The sequence below is a fragment of the Heliangelus exortis genome, chromosome 6 (genome assembly GCF_036169615.1).
Source record: "Heliangelus exortis chromosome 6, bHelExo1.hap1, whole genome shotgun sequence".
NCBI lineage: Eukaryota > Metazoa > Chordata > Aves > Apodiformes > Trochilidae > Heliangelus > Heliangelus exortis.
The window spans coordinates 10,698,902-10,719,218 of NC_092427.1; the positions used below are offsets into that span (position 1 = coordinate 10,698,902).

At 39.1% G+C, this 20,317-nt stretch overlaps 1 protein-coding gene across 6 annotated transcripts in view; it reads left to right on the forward strand.

Annotated features, from left to right (window-relative positions):
* MYLK (myosin light chain kinase) overlaps positions 1-20,317 on the forward strand; it is a 187,910-nt gene that overhangs the window by 107,704 nt on the left and 59,889 nt on the right. For all 6 annotated transcript variants that reach the window (XM_071746633.1, XM_071746635.1, XM_071746637.1 and 3 more), the window contains 4 exons: positions 182-428; positions 7,878-7,958; positions 8,318-9,207; positions 18,927-19,043. In XM_071746633.1, coding sequence (XP_071602734.1) covers positions 182-428; positions 7,878-7,958; positions 8,318-9,207; positions 18,927-19,043 — 1,335 coding nt within the window. The remainder of the gene's footprint in view (positions 1-181; positions 429-7,877; positions 7,959-8,317; positions 9,208-18,926; positions 19,044-20,317) is intronic.

The window sequence follows — 20,317 nt, forward strand, 5'->3', positions numbered from 1 at the left end:
ACTCACACAAGTTACTTCTAAAATTAAAGCCTGACTTACTCTCTGATTAAGAATTTACACCATGCATCTTCAAAAAAACTTTGCTTGTCTGTGGTTTCTTTCCCTGAAATTAATTAACTTATTAGTTACATTCAAGTTTGGCATTTTCTCCTGATTTGTGAACTGTGTGTGTAAATTGCAGAACCTCAGGATGGCATCCAGCCCTGGTTCATTAGCAAACCCAGATCAGTGACAGCAGCTCCTGGGCAAAATGTCCTTATATCCTGTGCCATTGCTGGAGACCCTTTCCCCACTGTTCACTGGTTTAAAGATGGGCAAGAAATAATGCCAGGAACAGCATGTGAAATCCTGCAAAATGAAGACATCTTCACACTGATCTTGAGGAACGTGCAGTCTCGTCACGCAGGTCAATACGAAATTCAGCTCAGGTATGTTTGCCAAATGAAAAGTTTGTTCCCTTGGAACCATAAATAATGTTGACTCTCAAGTTGAAATGCCTGCCTGAATCATAGAATCATAGAATCATAGGGGTTGGAAGGGACCTCGAAAGATCATCTAGTCCAACCCCCCCTGCCAGAGCAGGGCCACCTAGAGTACATCGCCTAGGAACGTGTCCAGGCGGGTTTTGAATGTCTCCAATGAAGGAGACTCCACAGAAGACAAGATTTCCCTCCTCTTTGTATAAACCAGTAGGGTCCTAAAGGAAGAAAACGTTTCTGAGGGAAAACAAACTTAACCCATTGGGCCTCTAAACAATGGGCTTAACTTTTTTATAGTCATAGTTTATTTTCCAAGCAATGTTGCCCGAATTATGGCCATGTGACTCTGTAGATATCTAGGTCTAAGTTATGTTGCCATATAGAGTATCACAGGCAGCCAAAAACTAACTTTATCATATTTTAGTATTTCAAGTGGACAAGACACTCATTTTTCACCAGAAAAGGGTGGTTTAGAAAATTATAGCTGCTGTATATCAATATTTCCTATAATGGAGATTTTCTACTCTTAATTTCGAGTCCTATTACTAATGCATTCCAGGCCACATCTGGAATACTGTGTTCAGTTCTAGTCCCTGCTATACAGAAATGATGCATACAGGCTTCCAGGGAAAAGCCACAAAGATGATTAAAGGACTGGGAAGCCTGCTTCAAGAAGAAAGGCTGAGAGAACTGGATGTGTTCAGTCTACAGAAAAGAAGGTTTAGGGAGACCTTATTGGCATGTTCCAGTACTTAAAGGGTGGCTACCAAGAAGATGGAGACTGGTTTTTTTACAAGAAGTCATATGGAAAAGACAAGGGGTAATGTAGACAAGTTACTCCTGGGGAGATCCTGGTGAGACATCAGAAGAGAAATTTTCACTTTGAAGTCAGTCACTGGAATAATTTCCCCAGGGAAATGGTGGATTGCCCAGCACTGGACACTTGTAAGACTCAGCTTGACAAGGTACTGGGCCATCTCATCAAAACCATGGTCCTACCTAGAAATACTGGACCAGATGATCCTTCAGGTCCCTTCTAAACTGGCATCCTATGAGTCTTTGATTCTGTGATTTATGTAGATGGAGCTACATACACCATGAAATTTTTGCAAATAAGCTCTTCAGTAAATTTACACTCTTTTTACTCTGCAATAAATTGTAAACTTTAGAACAATTGGATTGTTTGCAATCAGCCTAGGTCATCCAGAGCATCCATCATACTGATTTTTGTAGGTCACATCTACATATATCCTTGTACCTAACTTCATTCTCTCTGTGGATCACTGGTGTTTACAACACTCAGTGCCTCTGATAGGATTTAAAATGCCACTTCAATTGCATCGAGCTCACTCCCCTCTACATGAGAAACTGTGAGAATTGCTGCCTTCTACTGGTACATTTCCACACTGTGGTTTGTGTGCTCTGGGCTTGGGCATCTTCTCGTATGATGTGCAGGTTGGTTTCACTGAAGGGCTGACGGAGGATGATATATTTCAGCAAAACTTCAGGAATGGAAGGAAAGCAAGCATGAAGAACAAAGGAAGCTTTGTGGAAGACTTTTAGGTGGCTGACTTGATCAAGCTGACCTTACAGATCAGGTGTGGTTGGTGATTACCCAGGCCAAATTCATCACTGAAGATATTTGTCCATGTGGAAGCCTAACAGTATCATGACTGTAGAACATAGCAGTTTGTACACTTAAATAATAAATTATTTCAGAAAATTAGAGGAGAAGAAAAACTGGGAGGAGTGGAGAAGTAAAGCTGTATCTAGAAAACAACACAGCTGATTACATGGTGTTTTCAGTTACTCCCTAATCCTTTTACTGGAGAAATAGCTAGGGATCCCACAAAAATCAGTGAATTCGCGTTGGATTTTTTAATCCATAAAGAAAAATCCAATGCTGAAATTAGAGCAAGGGGAATGCTGGTACTTCTTTTTGCTCTGCTTTTATTTGTAAAATTTCAGTTACTGTTAGGAAGAAAAAACTTTTAAGCAATTCCTTATATGCTATGAATAAATGAGAAGTAACTGCCTCAGTAATATCCAAGGAGCAGAATGTGAGCTGTATGGCTTCAAGTTTACAATAGAGCTAACATAATTTTCAGCAGCAAATAATCTTGTCTAAATAGCTTTTGAACTGCCTACATTTGTCTTGAATACTTGATTGAGAATTGTTTATACATTCATAAAGAGTCTTAACAGTACCTGAGAGACTGAGAGTTGCATTCAGTATCTTTCTCTCAAAAACTCCTACTAAGTGCATTAAAAATGTGGAATAACTGAGAAACTACAAGTCAGTTCACCGAGGAGTTTATAGAGAAGTTGACTGAGGGCTATTTTAAAATATGATCATTTTCTTTTCAAATAAAATGTGCAGCTCCTTTTCATGTATTAATTTTAGAAGCATGTTGCACTGCTGCTTTTAGGGAATTGTTCCTTCTCCAGCTCCCTTAATTTTGTCTGGGCATGATTTTCTACCACTGTTAATTATTTTCCGATTTTATTTTCCATTATTCTTAAGCTCTAAATTCTGTTCTAATACCACCACAATTCTAATTTTGTGTTGGCTACTCACAAATTAAAACTGGTCATAAGAACTTGGGTTTGAAAAAAAGATCTATTTCTCTCTTCCTACTTCTTTCTCCTTTTAAGTGTGTAGCCCAGTGTGATCCATCAGTGACTGATGGCTGGCTTTCTGTCTTTCCTTCCTTCAGCATTACTTGGAACATGTTTGCTTCACCTTTTACTATACAGCAGACTACTAAGTCTGACTTTTTATAAGTGTAGTCATTGTAGCCTCTCTTGGTCCTTATTTTAAACCTATACATACTCTAATTCCTCTACACTTGCATTCTTCATTTTAATTTTCCTAATAATGTTCCATTAAGCCTGTTATTGCTTAGGCCTCATGGAATGTCATTGCATAAATATAAAAAGAACAACAGATTCACTACTGCAGTTCATCTATTTAAATTTGAACATTTTACAGCCTGAGAAACAGTGAGAATTGCTGAGAAAATCACAGGCATAATTTTCTTCTCTCGTCCTTTGCATCCTTCCAGTGATGCAAGCACTGGTATTCTTTTATCCCATTATTACTTTTCCATGGTTTTTTCAGTCAGTGTGTACATTATAAATGAAGAGGTAACCAAAAAATTGGAAATACTGGGTGGATACTGTGTTTGTTGAGCAAAACCTTTGTCTTTATAACAGCACAAGTCAACATGAGAGACTTCAGAAATTCTCCTTCAATTCCTTAAACAAATTATCTGCTTTGTTCACCCTTGTCTTCTCAGACACTGAGTATATCTCTTCTCCTCACCCTCTCTGCCATAGAAGTTTGGTTACTACTGATTAATCTTATTTAGAGATTTTGATAATCTGCTTAAAATCAGAGGTAAATGTTCATCTTATAAATGAGTGCTAACTTGAATACTTTGCAACTCAGTTCATATGAAAAGCATTTGTAAAATTACTTTCCATTATACCAAACAGTAAATACAGTTCTGAAAGCACAGTTTGCAAACCTTCTTTTTGGCTATCAATACATTGTTTTTAGGAAAAAAACCCATGACCCCTTCCTGTTCCATTCTCTCACTCAATGCTGTAAAATGCAAATAAAATGATTGGTGTTTGAGGTATAAAAAGCTTTTGGGCAAACCCTCAAGTGATGTAAATCAGTCCATCCCCTTTGAAGCCAGCAGAGCTGCTCTGCTTTATGTCAGCTAAAGTTGTGATCCAGTAGATTAGTTGCTTTCTTTGGGGTTAAAGCTTCCTGGAGTCTGGACTTTCTCCATATTTAACTAACTCAAATTGCAGAACCTCACTTGAGGCTTTGCTGTTACCTATACAGAAGCACCAGCTACAGCTATGGATCAACTTCTTTGGCCCTTTCAGTTCATTCTTCAAAAATGTAATTTTCTCTGCAGTCCTTGGTAGATGAGTAGGAATTTTCAGTGTAATTAACAGTTCTTATTTGCTCTTCCTCCAGAGAGTGCTTCTTAGGGACACACAGACAGTAAGTCTCATCTAAGGTTCAGTGAAAATATTTGAGTAGATTCTTCCAAGAAACTAGTATTTCAAGATATTTTGAACATAAAAGCCATTCCAGGGAAAACTGATCCCACAATAGGACAGAGAGCTATTTTTAAAATAGCCTCAGGCTTTGCAGCTGGGCGTTTATTTGGTTTTGGTGGGGTTTTTTTTTTTATTATTATTCCTTGACATTTTAAAGATAAATCCTGTGCGTGGGTATTCTGCAGAGCAATCCTGCAAAAGTCAACACTTCCAGACTCCTCCTTACAGGATAGCTACAAAGCATAGGTTTTATCCACGCCCATTACAATCCCACAATTACAGAGCCATTAAGGTTGGTCTTTGTCTAGGATTTTGTTGATAAAATGCCAATAAAGAGAGCTTCAAGTTGCAGAAGTAATATTGTTATTGCCAAAATTCAAAACAGTAGAGACATGAAAGACCTAAAGTGCTTGTGTACTCAAAGCTCTATCTTTCCTAACTGCCCCTGTGTATCTTGCCTTGCCTAGATTCTGAAATTGTGTAAATGTAAAAATATTTACAAAGTTTCCAGAATTATTCTTGATTGAATTTAGCATCAAACCATCCAGTCTTTAATTTTTCTTGGCTTGTTTCTGTTTTTCCATGTTGTGATCTCCAAGGTGGGTCAGTGTTATTAAGTTCACCGTTTTAGACTCTGCAGCTTTATTCAGAAGACAAAATTATGTCCTCTCTGCTCCTAAAATCAGTAACAAAACTCACTTTGACTTCACTGGAAGCAGGACTTGCCCTGAGAAGCTGCACTTTTGTACAAAGATATGATGAACCACACACAGACTGAAGGCTGGTGTAGTTTTCAGCTATTTACTTGAATCAGAAATCATAATTAAGATTAAAAAACTACTTTGTGAATAATTTTCCATCTAGGTACTTCTGTGTCCCACTGTTGCCATAATTTTTAAGTGTTTCCCAAGGTTTTAAAAATAGCAAGAACAAAACTTACTCCCTCCTCTATTTTCCAAGCCCTGTGAAAAAAAAAAAAAAAAAAAAAAAAGCTTAGTTTAGAGAGAGGTTTATTTTTCCTTTCTTATTTGCCTCTTTACATATATGAAAAATTTGCAGAAAGAAAGATGCATTGAAAAATGGGGCCTGGAGAAATGCTGTTATATTATTCAGGATCACATTCAGTATCAGGGATGGTGCTGTCTCTGTTACTTTAACCTCTCCCACTGGTGACACAATTCTTGTGGGCAAATATTTTTGCCATTCAGTCATGACAGAGGCTGAGCAGTGGTGCCTCAGTGCCTCTCTACTTGCTGTGTGCTGTAAATTGTCTGTACTTCACCTTGCATGGCTTCTTCTATTTTGTCAGCTTTGGACTGGGTTTTAAGCCCTAAAGGAAGAGTAGTTGTGCTCTAGGAAATTTAGAGGAGGGATTTCCTGGTAAACCAACAGCCTGCTAATAGCCCTGTGGCAGTGGTGAATGAGAAAGTTCTGGAGCAGTATCAGAGAGTCTACTTTTCTTACAAGCTTCTGAGAAACGGGAAAAAATCATGAGTTTCAATAGTGTCAAAATGGGGTGGTGTTCAATTCTTTCTATTAATAATTCCATTTGTCTTTCCTTCTTTGCATTTCTCTTGCTTCCAAATGAGGTGGCAGGTCTCCAGTGCAGAGTTAAATACTCTCTGCATTGACCTGGATCCTTTCCTGCCATTTGGACAGCTTCTGTTTGGTACTCAGATGTTCTCTACTCCTTCCAATTGAAGGAAGTTTGGTTGTGACTTTCAGTGCTGTCCTTACTGATTGCCTTCAGTCACAGCTTCTACTGATCTGTTCTAACTGGTTGGACAGTAAGCATTGAAAACATTTCCATGGCTTCTTGTAGTTGATGGTCTTCAGGTGAAATAAAAATGTGTTTGTACCAGCAGGGCTTTTACTTTGCAATCCAGTTACATTAGTCAACCCCACCAATTTCCTCTTTGTGTTGAAGACCTGATTTTCATTTTAGGCTGATCCACTGTTTCTTTTAGAAAATTCAACAGAAAAAAATGTGAATCCATGTGAAAAGGGGATGGCACTAATCATTGCTATGAAGATATAATTCAGTGCTGCATCTGTGTTAATGATCTAATGTTATTGTGCCAATTGTGACTTCATTGCAAGTTGCAAATGGGTGAAATTATGGTTTATTCACTTAAGCAGAACCATATTTAGGAATGTATTTCAATGCACTATTTAAAAACAGGCCATACCATATCTTTATGGCAAACTAACAAAGGCATTCTGAGCCTGACTTAAACTTCAGGGCTAAATGGCTTGGAAGGTGTTCTTATCTAGCAAGTCTTCTGAAAGGAGAATGCAGCGAGGAAAATTCACCTCTCTTTCCTTCCTCTCCCAACACATGTGTGTTTTGTCCATGTCCAGGAAATGTTTTCAGTAGCAGAAATTCTTTTTGTTTGAAAAAGAAAAATCACCTAGGAGCTTGTACTTTCACAAGCTTGTTCCTAAACTGGGAAGGATGAAAAGGTTTTCACTAATAAAAAATACCTCTAGCCTTTAATCAGTTAAAGTCTGGTTATTTTATTAGTGGTTCTGGGGGGTGGTTGCAACAGTTACACAACTGCTGCCCTGGAGGAGTTAAATTTTGATTTTGGCATCTTCTTTATTAAGTGGAGAAAATCAATTTGGGGCTAGAAGAATGATATATATCTGCAGGAGAGAAGGAGGCAGGGGGGAGGGGGCAACTACTTTAAATGAATTCTTTAATGGGAGCCCTTTTCAGAAGGCATCTGTGGTATTCCTCTGCAAAAGGAAAAATAAGTACTCAGCACCATATATGGTGACACTTTTATGTTTTTTAATATAAACATGTACAGGCTGGAGCAATCCATGTAGATGGGTTCTGCTGATTGGTTGGGCCAGGGGGGAGGGAGGGAAATGAGACCCTGGTTTTAATATCTTAACTTTAGAAAAGTTAAGAGCCTAGGTTTGAATAAATAAACAGTAGGCAGAATTGGAAAAGATTTTAAACTTTGCAAAATAGCCCCTTCCTCTGCCTTGGTTTTCCAGCTTTTGTATTTGTTTTCCTTTCGCTTGTTTATTTTCAGCTGTTTCTTTCTTTAAACTGCTTTGATTTTTGTTCAAGAAGTATGTTTTTCCCAGTGTAGACAGCAACAGATCAGTAAAAGCTATTTAAGATAGCTTGGGTCCAAATGTAAGGGGAGCAAATCCACTCAACCAACCACCACAATACTGGGTGTAGGAGAGGGTCCTACTTGGGGTTTGAGATGCTTCAGTGCAACACACAATCACTTAGCTCAGGCAAGTTACAGTTTTAGAGGAGGAAATCTCTGCTTTTCTGAACTGACTTTAATATTTCAGGAACCAAGTAGGAGAATGCAGTTGCCAGGTGTCTCTGATGCTGCGGGAGAGTTCAGCTTCCAGAGCAGAAATGCTCAGAGAGTGAGTATGTTTCCCAGGGACTTGCATGGGTGGGTTCTATTTTTTGCTCCGTTAATTCCCTGCCCTTGCAGACCCAGGCTGGCTGCTGTTCAACCTAATCCCCAAATGTGACCCAACAAATTGTTTTCATCATACAGGCTAAGCACATCATACCAAGCCAGAGTAGAGAAGATCTTTTTTGTTTGTGCCCTTATATGGCTCCTGAAGTCATCGTTGATGCAATAAACTAATGGAGTGTGCTCCTCTAATCAACCTCCCCTTCTATAAACACATTTTGTTCCTGCTCTGAGATTGTTCCCTGACATTTTTAAACCAGCCCCTTTCCTGGCTCTCTCTTTCTTTTCTTTTTTGGATCGTAGTGGGAGGGAATCAGCCAGCTCTGGAGAGCGAAGAGATGGTGGAGATCATGGTAAACTAACATTTGGTAGAACAAGTGGCTTCAAAAAGAACTGCAGTGAAGGCAGAGCAGTTGAGGAAGAGCAGGAAGACGTCCGAGGTGTGCTTAAGAGGCGAGTGGAAACTCGGGAACACACAGAGGAGAGTCTGAGGCAGCAGGAAGCTGAGCAACTTGATTTTCGTGACATTTTAGGCAAGAAAGTCAGCACCAAAAGTTTTTCTGAGGAGGAACTGAAAGAAATCCCAGCCGAGCAAATGGACTTCCGAGCAAACCTGCAGCGGCAGGTCAAACCCAAGACCTTGTCAGAGGAGGAAAGGAAAGTTCATGGTCCTCAGCAGGTGGACTTCCGTTCTGTGCTGGCCAAGAAAGGCACCCCAAAAACTCCCTTGCCAGAAAAGGCACCACCACCTAAACCAGCTGTTACAGATTTTAGGTCTGTGCTGGGCTCAAAGAAAAAGCCACCTGCAGAGAATGGCAGTGCCAGCACCCCAGCACCAAATGCCCGCACTAATTCTGAAGCCCAGAATGCCACCCCCAATTCTCAAGCCCCTGTTGCCAAACCAGCAGTGAAAAAAGAAGAGAAGAACGACAGAAACTGTGAACATGGGTGTGCAGTGGTGGATGGTGGAGTAATTGGGAAAAAAGCTGAAATCAAAGCACCACCAAGCAAACCACCAGCAAGCAAAGAAACAGCACCCTCTTTTACAGAGAAGCTTCAGGATGCTCAAGTACTAGAGGGTGAAAAATTGGTCTTACAGTGTCGGATTTCCTCTGATCCCCCTGCAGCTGTCACCTGGACTCTAGACAGCAAAGCCATCAAATCATCAAAGTCCATTGTCATCTCCCAAGAAGGTAAATTAATTGACTTACAAAGCAGCTGGATGGCACGCTTGATTAATAATATTTACTTCATTAAAAGTAACACAATACTTTATTTAAGTCCCGTGCCAGTAATTGTTTCCAGATGCAGCTCTCTTGTTATTTCAGTGAAGTACACAAGGAATAGTATTGTTTGACATTTCTTGCAGATTCTCCTTTAACAGCCTGCAGATGTAATTTTTATAAAGTTGAACTTCTTGCATTTTTAAATGTTGTTTACATTGCTAACGCTGTTTAAGGAGCTGGTACACGATGTTTGTATAAGCTGAACTTTAAGGATTTAGAACATTGAAACCAGGATAATATTATTGCTGTTTTACAATTTCTGATTTTATTCTTCTGTATGTTTAATATTTCAGGCTTTTTATTGCAATAAGAAACACAGAATCAAAGATGAGTTGTGTTATAGAAAGAAAAAACTTCTAGTTACATAGTTAAGATCCGGGGTGAGAATTGCTTTGCAGTGTATTTAATGCCCCACCACAGATGCTTCTGTTGTCTTTACAGACAGTGAAATATTTAAACCTCTATGGCCTGACAACTTCAAACTAATTTCAAAACAGTACAGGGTTTGGTAAAGCTGTCAGAGAGAACACTTACTTTGTCAAATTGAGTGATTTCTTAATATTCCACATTCTGGAAAATCAAACCCTACTAGACGGGTTTTGTATGAAAGTTAATATTTTATTCAGACAAAATATATTTTCCTTGTGACAAAATAGGGAGGATAATTGAGAGTACTAAAAAAAAAAAAAAAACTTAAAACAAAACTTCTTTACTTGATCTTTGTTTTGTAAAACACTGAGGAAATTATAAGGAGAATGACACTGTCCTGAAAGTTGTAGTAAAAAATGTCATGTTTACAACAAGAATTACAGCTTGATAGAGGGGTCTGCTCTTTTAATTGTGAATCTTTCTCCATTTAATTCAAACCATTTTCAGTCTTATTAAATCAGAGCCAAATGGATGTGTGGTGGTCCAAGCACTGAAACATGATGAAACATTTCAAGTGGATGCAGTCAGAAACTTTACCTTTAGATAAGATGGGGGAAAAAAGGAACCTGTGTAGTACCTTAAGGGCATAACAAAGCAAGTAAAAGGAGAGAGCAAAATGGAAACAGGTGTGCTGTGTCTGGCATGTCTCTGAAATAGCATAAAAACTTTCTTTATGAGTACGTGAGTCCCCTCACCAGAGGAGACTGTATAGAACAGGGGTAATTATCAGAGTAATGCTGCTTTAGGAGAAAAAGTTGACTGATGGAAATACCCTCAATGTAAAAGGGACCAGAGGATCAGGAAGGTGGGAGACTGCAGTTTTACCAGCCACACACTGGAAGTCAGACTTCAAAGGTTTTATTGGAGGTGCTCAGACTGAAAAAAAATGCATTTCAAAGTTTCATGTCTCCTATCAAAGTACATCAGAGAGACAGTATCTCTACATCAAAGCTTCTGAGCTATGGTGGAGCCTCAAAGTCTCCCAGTTTTCATGTTGTGGTGCTGCAGAATGGTGTTTTCTTGACTGAAATAATCTGAATAATTGACTGTTACAGTCTCTAAACTCATGCTCTCTTTATGAAATGATACTGTGCAGCTGAAAATCCAGTGTATTTGTGTCTACAGTGAGGTGAAATGCACGTACAGAAATGCTCTTCCACCTCCTTGAAATGAGCGTGTGACTTGTCCCCTCCAGTTTGTCTGGGCCAGGTGACACTCTTGATCAACATCCTGGGGCTGGCATTTTGTCAGGATGTCACATTTCAGCTGTACTTTCTGTTGAAGTAAGAAGTGATCACCACTGGATGAGGAATCCAGTGCTTCAGAACAGCTTCTTGCAGGGAGTGAGGAAACTGTCCTTATGTTTTGGTTGTTCCTGCATTATTAGATAACTCTCCTGCTTAGGTAGTCAGAATTTCTGGTACTTCAAAGTAATGCTTTCATTTGTACATAGTTGCAGAGGATTTTAGAAAGAAATATTAGTCAGGGAAGTAAATGCTGCAGTTTTCTCCTTTAATGGAAAGAACTGAATGAGGATTAGAACATTTTTTTGGTTATCCTTATTATATGGTACATGGAAGGGTTGCATTGCATGATAGTCAGTTTAGGCTTTTCCTTGGCAGTACCTGCTAGCTTTGGCACTTGGAAAACAATGTGTGGCTGCTCTCCCACTGTGAGATGCTTTCATGCAAGCTGTTAAGTAACTAACTTGGTGTGCACAATATTTACTTTATGTAAGTTTCAGTTTTCTTAGACTGATTTTTCTCTATTTCACTAATTAGGAACACAGCTGAAAAAAAAACCCAAAACAAAGGGAGGAGATGGCACCATTAGAGGTACAGACTAGAACTGAGAAATAACAAATTAATGATGAATATCAGGAAGTTCTGTTCAGCAGAGAAACTATGGGTTAGTATCACAGAAAGTGTTTGAGGCAGATTTAAACAGAGAGCAACAATAAAAGTGGTTGCAGTACTCAGCAGCCCAATGCCAAAATCCATCTTTTTCCTCAAACATTGCAAAGGCAGCTTTGTCATGCCTGCAGGTGTCATGTCCTCCAGCAGCAGTGCCTTTGACCAACCTTGGAGCAGCATTTAATGGGCTCTGGAGATAATCCTCTGGAGTCAGCCTCAGCTGAAAGAAGGCTGGATCTGTCAGGAAGGAGAGCAAGTCAAAGCAACTGGACCTAGCTCACATTAATGGGCTTAGATCTTGCAAAGCCATTTTTTATTTCTTTAGCATGACTTTGCTCCTCCTCTGTTCAGTAACAAAATCCACTATGGAAGTGTATATACTGGGTCTGTTCTTAGCCATTTCACCAACTGGTTGTGGGCTGCTCTGAGTTTTGGTGGTGAACACTGTTTCTCGTGTATGGAAAATTTTCCAGAGGTATCTCACAATATCGTTTGTTTCTAGTGAGTTGAACAGTAAAAAATTCTCTGTCTAGAGTGAGACATGTCACACTACAAGCCCATCTTAGTTTGGGCCACTGGCCCACAAATTTTTAGTGTAAGTAAGACATAAGCCTGTAGAATGCCATGTATTTGTCTTTTTGGAAATTAAATTAACCCTTTCTCTCATTGCCAAAAGACAAAAAGAGATGGTAGTTTGCTGATCTCCTGGTGTCAAATAAGTTTATAAGTAAATAATGAATATATAATATATAACAAATAGTTAATAAATAAGTAAAATCTGGTTTCAGGAACATGCCTGCCTGATAAAACAAGTGGCAGATTTGGCCAGGAAGGGCAGATTTAAAAATACACTTTTGTGTGTAACAGGTTCACAGGACAGACAACCTGACACTCACTGAAAGTAACTTGCCACGTTAGACCCAGCTGATAGTAAGGTCCTTTACCTGTTAGAAATACCTCTTTTTACCTGGGTCCTCTGTGTTTGGAGAGGTTAACACTGCATTGCTGGTCCAAGGCAGTTCAGCCATCAGTGTGCAAGAGAAGGAAAGTAGGGAGTGAGGTGTTAGCTCCACTTCTCCACCATCGGAGAAAGTCAGATTCAAACACCAGGATCAGAATAATCAGTGATTAGTAAGGTCTTGGCAAAGGAAAAATTAAATCCTTCTCAAAAAAAGAACTTTATCTTCAGGCATATCTATGCAGTATTTGTGCTCTATTCTAGTGCTTCATCTAGGGATTGCAATGTATTCAGTTATTCCAGGGTTAATTTGACATTAGCACTTAGAATCTGAGCAGCATTATGAGGAATGTCACAATCACAACATTTCTAAGATTAGTCTCATTCCTTTCATTTTGCAATTTAGCTATCAACATCAATATGCTTCTCTTTGAAACCAGGAACATCAGTACTTGTTTCTTCATGTCATTTTTATGACAAAATTAGCTCTTTGACTATTTTTCTTTTACAAACATGCCTGACCTGGTAGGAGTTTATTAGGAGTTTTATGAATAGTTTGATTTTATATTTTTCTTGTTTTAAACACTTGTCAGAGTGTGGGATACATTTCTGGGATAGATGTTACAGGGTTTTTTACCTGTGAAATCTCAAAATAAATGGTAAATGTAAAAAATAAAAAAAAAAAGTTGGTATTTATAAATGAAAGTATTATGCATTTTTTAGGGGTAGGTTAGATGGTGTATGGTTAGAAGGCATTGGTTTTAATATGAAAGTTCTTTGTTTGAAATTACGGGTTGGAGTTTTTAAGAAAAAAGATTTTAGGGAGGTTGTAGCAGCCATTACAGTGGAGTTAGATGTGCAAGGACTGAGTAGATCAAACTTAGTGAACTTTTTAGAGCGGGAACAATTTTGGTTTACATTTTCATAGTATTTGGCACAGCAGTGCCCTGTGCTACTGTCCTGCTATGTGACTCTTGAATAGAAAATCCAGATTAAACATTTTGCATGGTTACAAAAAACGTTTTAGAAGATGACAGTGAAAGCGATTTGGAACTCATCATCCTTACTAACTTGGAGAATTTAGGTGCACAGTGAATATGCATGAAAACTGCCAAACTTGTTATTTTTAAACCATCCTGCTCTGCTTTTCTTGGCTGTATTTAGTATCATGTGACTATATAGATTGAAGAACTACTGAATATAGGCTCAGGTAGCAGTGACAGTGTAGCTTAGGAAAGGCCCAGAGTTTGTATAGCTTTGTGTAAGATTGCTTTTTTTTTTTTTTTTTTTTTTTTTTTTTTTCCCCTAAGTGTCTTGGCAGCATAAAGACTTGGTAATCTTGTTAGCAATAATGCCTTAACAACTTTCTTGTGACTTAACATAACTCCTAAATCTTCCTAACAGTCTATCAGTTGTGCAAGTCTGTGTCTATCAGTCTAACCAGGATCTGCCACAACTCTTTTGATTTCTTTTTGATTAAATCTGAGCAGGAATTTGGTGTGTAAATATCACAAGTCTACATATTGCTGAAAGTAGATGGATTCTGCAGGTTAAAAATGCTTCTTCAGAAAGTTCAAGGCTAGGAAGGCGGTCTGAGCTCTTACCAACTTCCTCTTCATAGTACCCTTTATTCAGCCCTTTTGAAGGCTTAGGATTGTTTTGTTTCTCTTTTTAATAGTCCCCCTCCTGCTGCTGTTTTTTGGTTTATTATCCTGCTCAGAAAACAGGCACAACCATGTGTCTGTCTCAGCCTCAGTGACATGGAAGTCACCTTCCTATTGCTCTGCTTACTGGAGGTCATGGGTCCTCTTCCTACCTCACAACAGTGGAGCTCATGTTTGCTTCTTCTGTATTAAATCTTTAAACCTTTGGAAGATAGGGCATCCCCCCTTCCCTCAGGTGCTTTACATTTCACTAGATTAAACCCTATTTTCCTTAAGAAAATAGGATTCAGTTTAACAAGTAAATGAAATGGTTTATGAGGCTGCCCTGCTTTCTCTCTCTTCCTGTCCTTTCACTTTCCAACTTTCTTTCTATCATCCGTAAATTTATCAATATTAAGTTGTGGTTACTTCTATATCACAGATTAAAATATTTAATAACTTTGATCCTAGTCTGATTTCTAGGAAATATATCAGAAACATACCAAGGGATGATTTCCTATGGTCAGCTTATTCATGAGATCTAAAGATAAATTAAATAAAATAAATTTTGGCAGCTCTTACTCTTCAGCTCTAACATGAATGCCACTCATATAGTAGCATAGCATTAATTACAATCAGAGTAATCTGAGATAACACAAATATTCCAGTAAAGACTAAGAAAATTATATTTACACAGATATATTTCCCAGTTAAATGTGTAATCTCATGAATCATGAAAGTATGTTCCTCATGTGGCTTTTCTTAAAATTCTCTCCTTTAGCAATAATTAAATTTGACAGTTTTTCTTCTCTGAAACTCGTGTGATTTTTCTCACTGCTTTGCCTGTTGTCATTGTACCTGTAGTCAACATTTTCCAGGACAACCCACTTGCCATTTTTAAACAACTGTAACACTAGCCCATATTTGCACTTTCCTAGATAGGGTGTGATTTATTGGAAAATTAACACCAGTGGGCCAATTATTTCCTTAACAAACTTGTTATGGCTCCTGGGCATAGTTTCTCATGGCCTAGTATTTATTAGTATTGCCTAAATCCTCCATAGTACTTCTTCATCCAAGCAGATACAAATTAGAAATACATAGACTTCAGTCTGCATCACAGACAGGAGTCAGGAGGTTGGCCAGCTGAATGCCAGGGCAGGGAATCAGACACAGGAGCTGGTTTTTGTTGGTTTGTGTATTTGTTTTATATCTGAAGTTGACTTTTTGTGGAGTTTCATGGAAAGAATGCAGAAGCCTAGAGATATTTTAAACTGGCTTGCACTATTTTTGAGTAAGTCCAAAGATCCTTTAATAGCTCAAAATGCAAGGGAAAGGCTTCATGTGTATAAACCAGAACCTCCAGTATGCTGTCTGCTTCTGTGGCCATTAAGGTCTTTTCTAGAGCTGCACCAGTACTGATATCTAAGTGGAAGATCCCAGTACTCACATTTACTCCAGTCCTGCCCTTTGTGAAAGCATTTTAAAGACTGTCCATGGGCTTGTTTCTAATAAAAAAATAAGCAAAAAAAATAGAGAGAAAGGGGGACAAAATCGATAGCAAATTCTTGTAGTTGACTGGGATTTATGAAGTGCCAGGATTCAGAATACCCAACTGGAGCAGCCAGGCTCAGATTTCTGGAAGTTACAAGAAAATAAGCCTATTTCAGGTCATGATGGGTTTTTGTAGAGGAAATACCACATACTTTGTTGAAAGACATTTGGCCTTCCAGCCCCAGGAAATGACTGTAGCTCTAGATCACAGAACACGGGCCTATAGGGGAGTTTCCTGTCCTTAGGAAATCTCATAAAGTTTTGCATGTTTGGGAGGTTGGGGGGGCAGGGATTTGGTCTTCTAAGAAAATGAGGTTTCTACAGCCATGTGTTCTCCCAGCCACCCCCCACACCCTTGACTTAGCCTGGATAATAAACTTTTTTAATCATTAGCTAATTTCACAAATTTCACACTAAGTCCTAGTAGGCCACAGTGGCATGAAAACTGGTGGCTAATAAAGGAGAAAGACCCAAATTGTCACTCCTGCAGCAAGGGCAGAACACCATGTGGTACCCACAAGCTCCTGTGGGTATTTTGTCTGTGCTCTTCCTGTGTAGTTGCTGGGGAGTATGAAGAAGTGGAGGGAAACAGGACAGATGTTATTGCTGCAGGAGGTGGCAGTCAGGAGAAAAAGGATGCAGACCCTGAAAAAACAGATTTCTTTTACCCTGCTCCACAGAAAATAACTTCATGAGGACTCTGCTTCCAGCGGAATCAGCCTAATGCAGCCTCAATCAGACCCCTGCAATGCAACTTGGCCAGGGATAGATTCTAAAAGCAAAACTAGAAGAGCACTGAATACACATAATAAGCTGAGGATCATCATGAGAAAACCCTAGGATTTGGTTCTAGATTTTGGTGGAAGTGTGGGGAATGATTTATTGTTATGGTGAGATGTTTCTGTTTGTATGTGCTGCAAAAGGAAGTGTTTCTTATAAGGTGGTAACATCTGTTCCTGTCCATACAGCATGGACAGCCCTGCAGCAGTGTGAGTGGTGAGGACTGACCCTATATCACTCCAGTTTTCAACGAGCTTGTTTACATGCAGGTGTGGAAGGGCTTTTAAGCAGGTAGAAAACTCCAACAAAAACTAAAGTAAATGTTGCCTTGTTCCAGTCCCTTGACAACCCAGTTATCATTACAAGCCCAACTCCTTCCCTGCAATATGGTGGCCAGAGATCTCCTTCATATGTATGTTTTGTTCTGTAGTTTATGTGCTTTCACAATAGCATTTTTAGATTTTAAAATGTGATCTTTTCTAATCATCTTATATAGCTTCATACAAAATCTTGGACTGGAAGTTATCTTTGGGTTGCTTTCCAGTTGTCTCCTTAAACAGAAGAGACATGAATTTTTTTGCTAGATGCCTGCAAGAATATTTTTCTAGTGTCCCTCCTCCATTTGGAATGGAAATGCAGCACATGACATTTTTGGCTCAGACACATGGAGATGAGTTGGCTCAGGGCAGGCACGTGGCTTTTCTTTTCACCCTGTGGCTGCCTGAACTAAGTACATGTGAGTGAGGGGTCATTTCTCATCTGAAATAGTCTTTGCACTGTTTGTGAGAAGAAAACTGTTATTTAGAGCTTCTTGATTTTTTGGGGGGTGAGGAAGTGGGAAAAATTCATATTTTTCTAACATTTGTGTGTGTTGGGCAACCCAAATTTGTTTGGAACCATTTGAAATTTTTAATGGGATCCAATTTTACAATGAGGGAAAATCTGAATGCCAAAAGCATAATTGCCTTGTCAAAAATGAGGTAAAGTCCCAAAGTTCTTCTGTTAAAGGGGTTACAGGACCTTTCAAAGTCTTTTTGAAGGACCAGTGTCACCTGTGCCTGTGCCATCTCCCACATTACCAGGAGTGGACTTGACGGGGGGCCTGGGATCAGGCACAAGGCAACCTCCAGTTCACACAGAAAAAAGGGGGCAGATAACAAGAGATGCTGGAGTTTATCCTTACATCTCAGGACATGGGAGAAATGCCTAAATTAGATAATCTATCCCATTTTGCCGTTAATTAGGAGAGACTGTGAGAAAGGTATGTGGAGGAAGAGGCCTTCTCCTCCTCATTACTGCCGCTGAAGTAAGGGAGTTGTTAAGGCTCTCTGGACAAACTAACAGCAATGGGTGGAAGTGAACAGTGTCTCAAGCTGTTTAAGAGACAGGTCAGGCCTTCCAGTAGAAGGAGAAAGTAAGTCCACACTTTACCATCACTTAATGAGGGATATTTGGAAGGGGAAAGTCGGCATGGTTTTACTTCGGATTCTCCCCAGAGAGCAAAGGGCTTCATTGTTCCAAGCAATGCAAGCGAGCATAAGGAATGAGATAAACCACAGTTCTCCTTCCTCATCCCCCAACTACTGGGAACAGCTTCTGTTTTGGTTCACAGAGTTTTATTTTTTAAGAGGAAATGTATTTCCCTTGGGTCATACCAAGCTTCCCTTGGTTACTACAGAGCTTATGTCGCATCCTGTATATGCAAACCAATGAAGTAAAAGCTTTTTGGTTAAAAAGAAATGGATTTTTTACTGTGACAAATTCCATTACCACTGATACATTGGACTTTCTAACAGAAGTTCTACAGTATCATACAATTGTTCTCTGAGCAATTAAAGCAAAACCAAAATGGCTCTCACTGTCATTTTTAAACTTGGACACTAAGTTGAAGTTCTGCTTTCACACATGGATGCTGATGGGAGTGCTAGAGATAAGGCTGAATCAAATACTGCAGGTGGTCACTTGACAGAAGTCCTCTTATTTACAGATATACACTGCTGCACTTTTGGGAAAAAGGTCATCAGAATGAAGACTTCTTATCCCTGCTGTGAGACTCTACCCTCACCCAGTAACCACTTTAGGGCTGTAGGGGCAGCTTTGCATATCCTAGGAAACAGCAATAAGATTCAATTATCTATCAATGTGATTTGATTTTGAAATGTGATTTGATCAAGTAATAAGGTTCCAATTCTAATAGTGAATTCATGAGGACAGAACATCTTTTTCTAGCAGTGAAGATCACCTATAATAAGTGATTCGATCATTTGATGTGTTCTGTTCCTTAATAGGATTCAAGTTTTTGTGAACTGCAACATAGCACCCATTTGCTCTCTCCTTCCTTTGTATTAGGGACTCAGTGTTCACTTACCATTGAGAAGGCCACGCCTGAAGATGGGGGCGAGTACAAATGCATAGCTGAGAATGCTGCAGGAAAAGCTGAATGTGCTTGCAAAGTGCTGGTAGAAGGTAAGTACTTTGCTGGAAATGCAAAATCCCTTCCATAGAACTTCCTTCTTCCCCATTTATACGCCCATAACAACCTTTGTGAACCTCCTACACAAAAAAAAAGAACTCTTCCCTCTTCTCTCCTGCACTTTTTGTTCAATCAATTCAATGTCTGCCATAAGGGAACATGATCAGACAGACAATATAGAGTCAAGGGCTCTGGCTGCTTTGTGGAATAATCAATATTCTTCTGCTGCTGCCCACTCTACTTCTAGAAGGATTTAAAAGCAATAATTTGAACCCTAACTGCTCATTTAATATTTGGCATCAGAATTGACATTGTTACCTTGACACTTGCTGCCTCACCTGCTCTTTCCCATTCTTTCCTGGCACGCTGCTTTGTATGGCTGAGAAGAGTTTTTCAAAGACTGGAACCACAGAAAATCCAGCTATTTAGGAGAGTGTCCATTTGATATCCCATGTCTGTGACTGGCAGAGAGGATAACTTTTCTTTTAAAATTAGATTGTCATCTAAAAAACTGTTAAAATTTCTCCCTTCTACTCAGTCTGCTGTCAGCTTCCCAGATACTGATATTTAGACTCACAAAGCAACCATAAATATCCCTATATTCCTTTTGACCCCATGGACTCCAATGAGATTGGAGAAATATTTGACATCAATTGTCAAATTAGCTCAGGGATAAATTTGTAGGATCTGAGTGTCTGAATTCAGATGTAGCACAACCTTCCACTCTGAATTATTTGAACACATTCTGTCTTTCCCTGTTAAGTTTTTAGAAAACTTAGAGAGTCCAGCTTCCATGCTGTGACACCTATAAATAGCTGGCTGAAAAAGGTGGTTCCATAACACTTACATTTTCTTTTCTCTGGTAACCAAATTTCAAACAGCAATCTCATGCACATATTCTCTGAAAGCTGAATATTTGAAAGCTATAAATGGATACACTTATTGCTGAGATCATAATCCAGATTTGGGATCTTTCTTCCAAAGAGAAATGTCAGGATCAAGCAAACTAACATAGAGCTCATTAGGATTTATATTATACAACATGTTCTGTCTGGGATAACCTTCCAGAAAAGAAGTTGCTCCTTCTTGCTTTGTGTGTCTATGTCATATGGGATGTACATGGAGAGAGCTTGTATTGACTCTCAGCTGTCAGAGGACCTACAGTCCTGAGTAGCTGCTGGATATGGGCTGCACAGTCTTGAGAAAAACAAAATCCATCAAACTGGAGTCCTGTGGTGGCCTTTTGGTATTTTTCTTTAGGAATGAT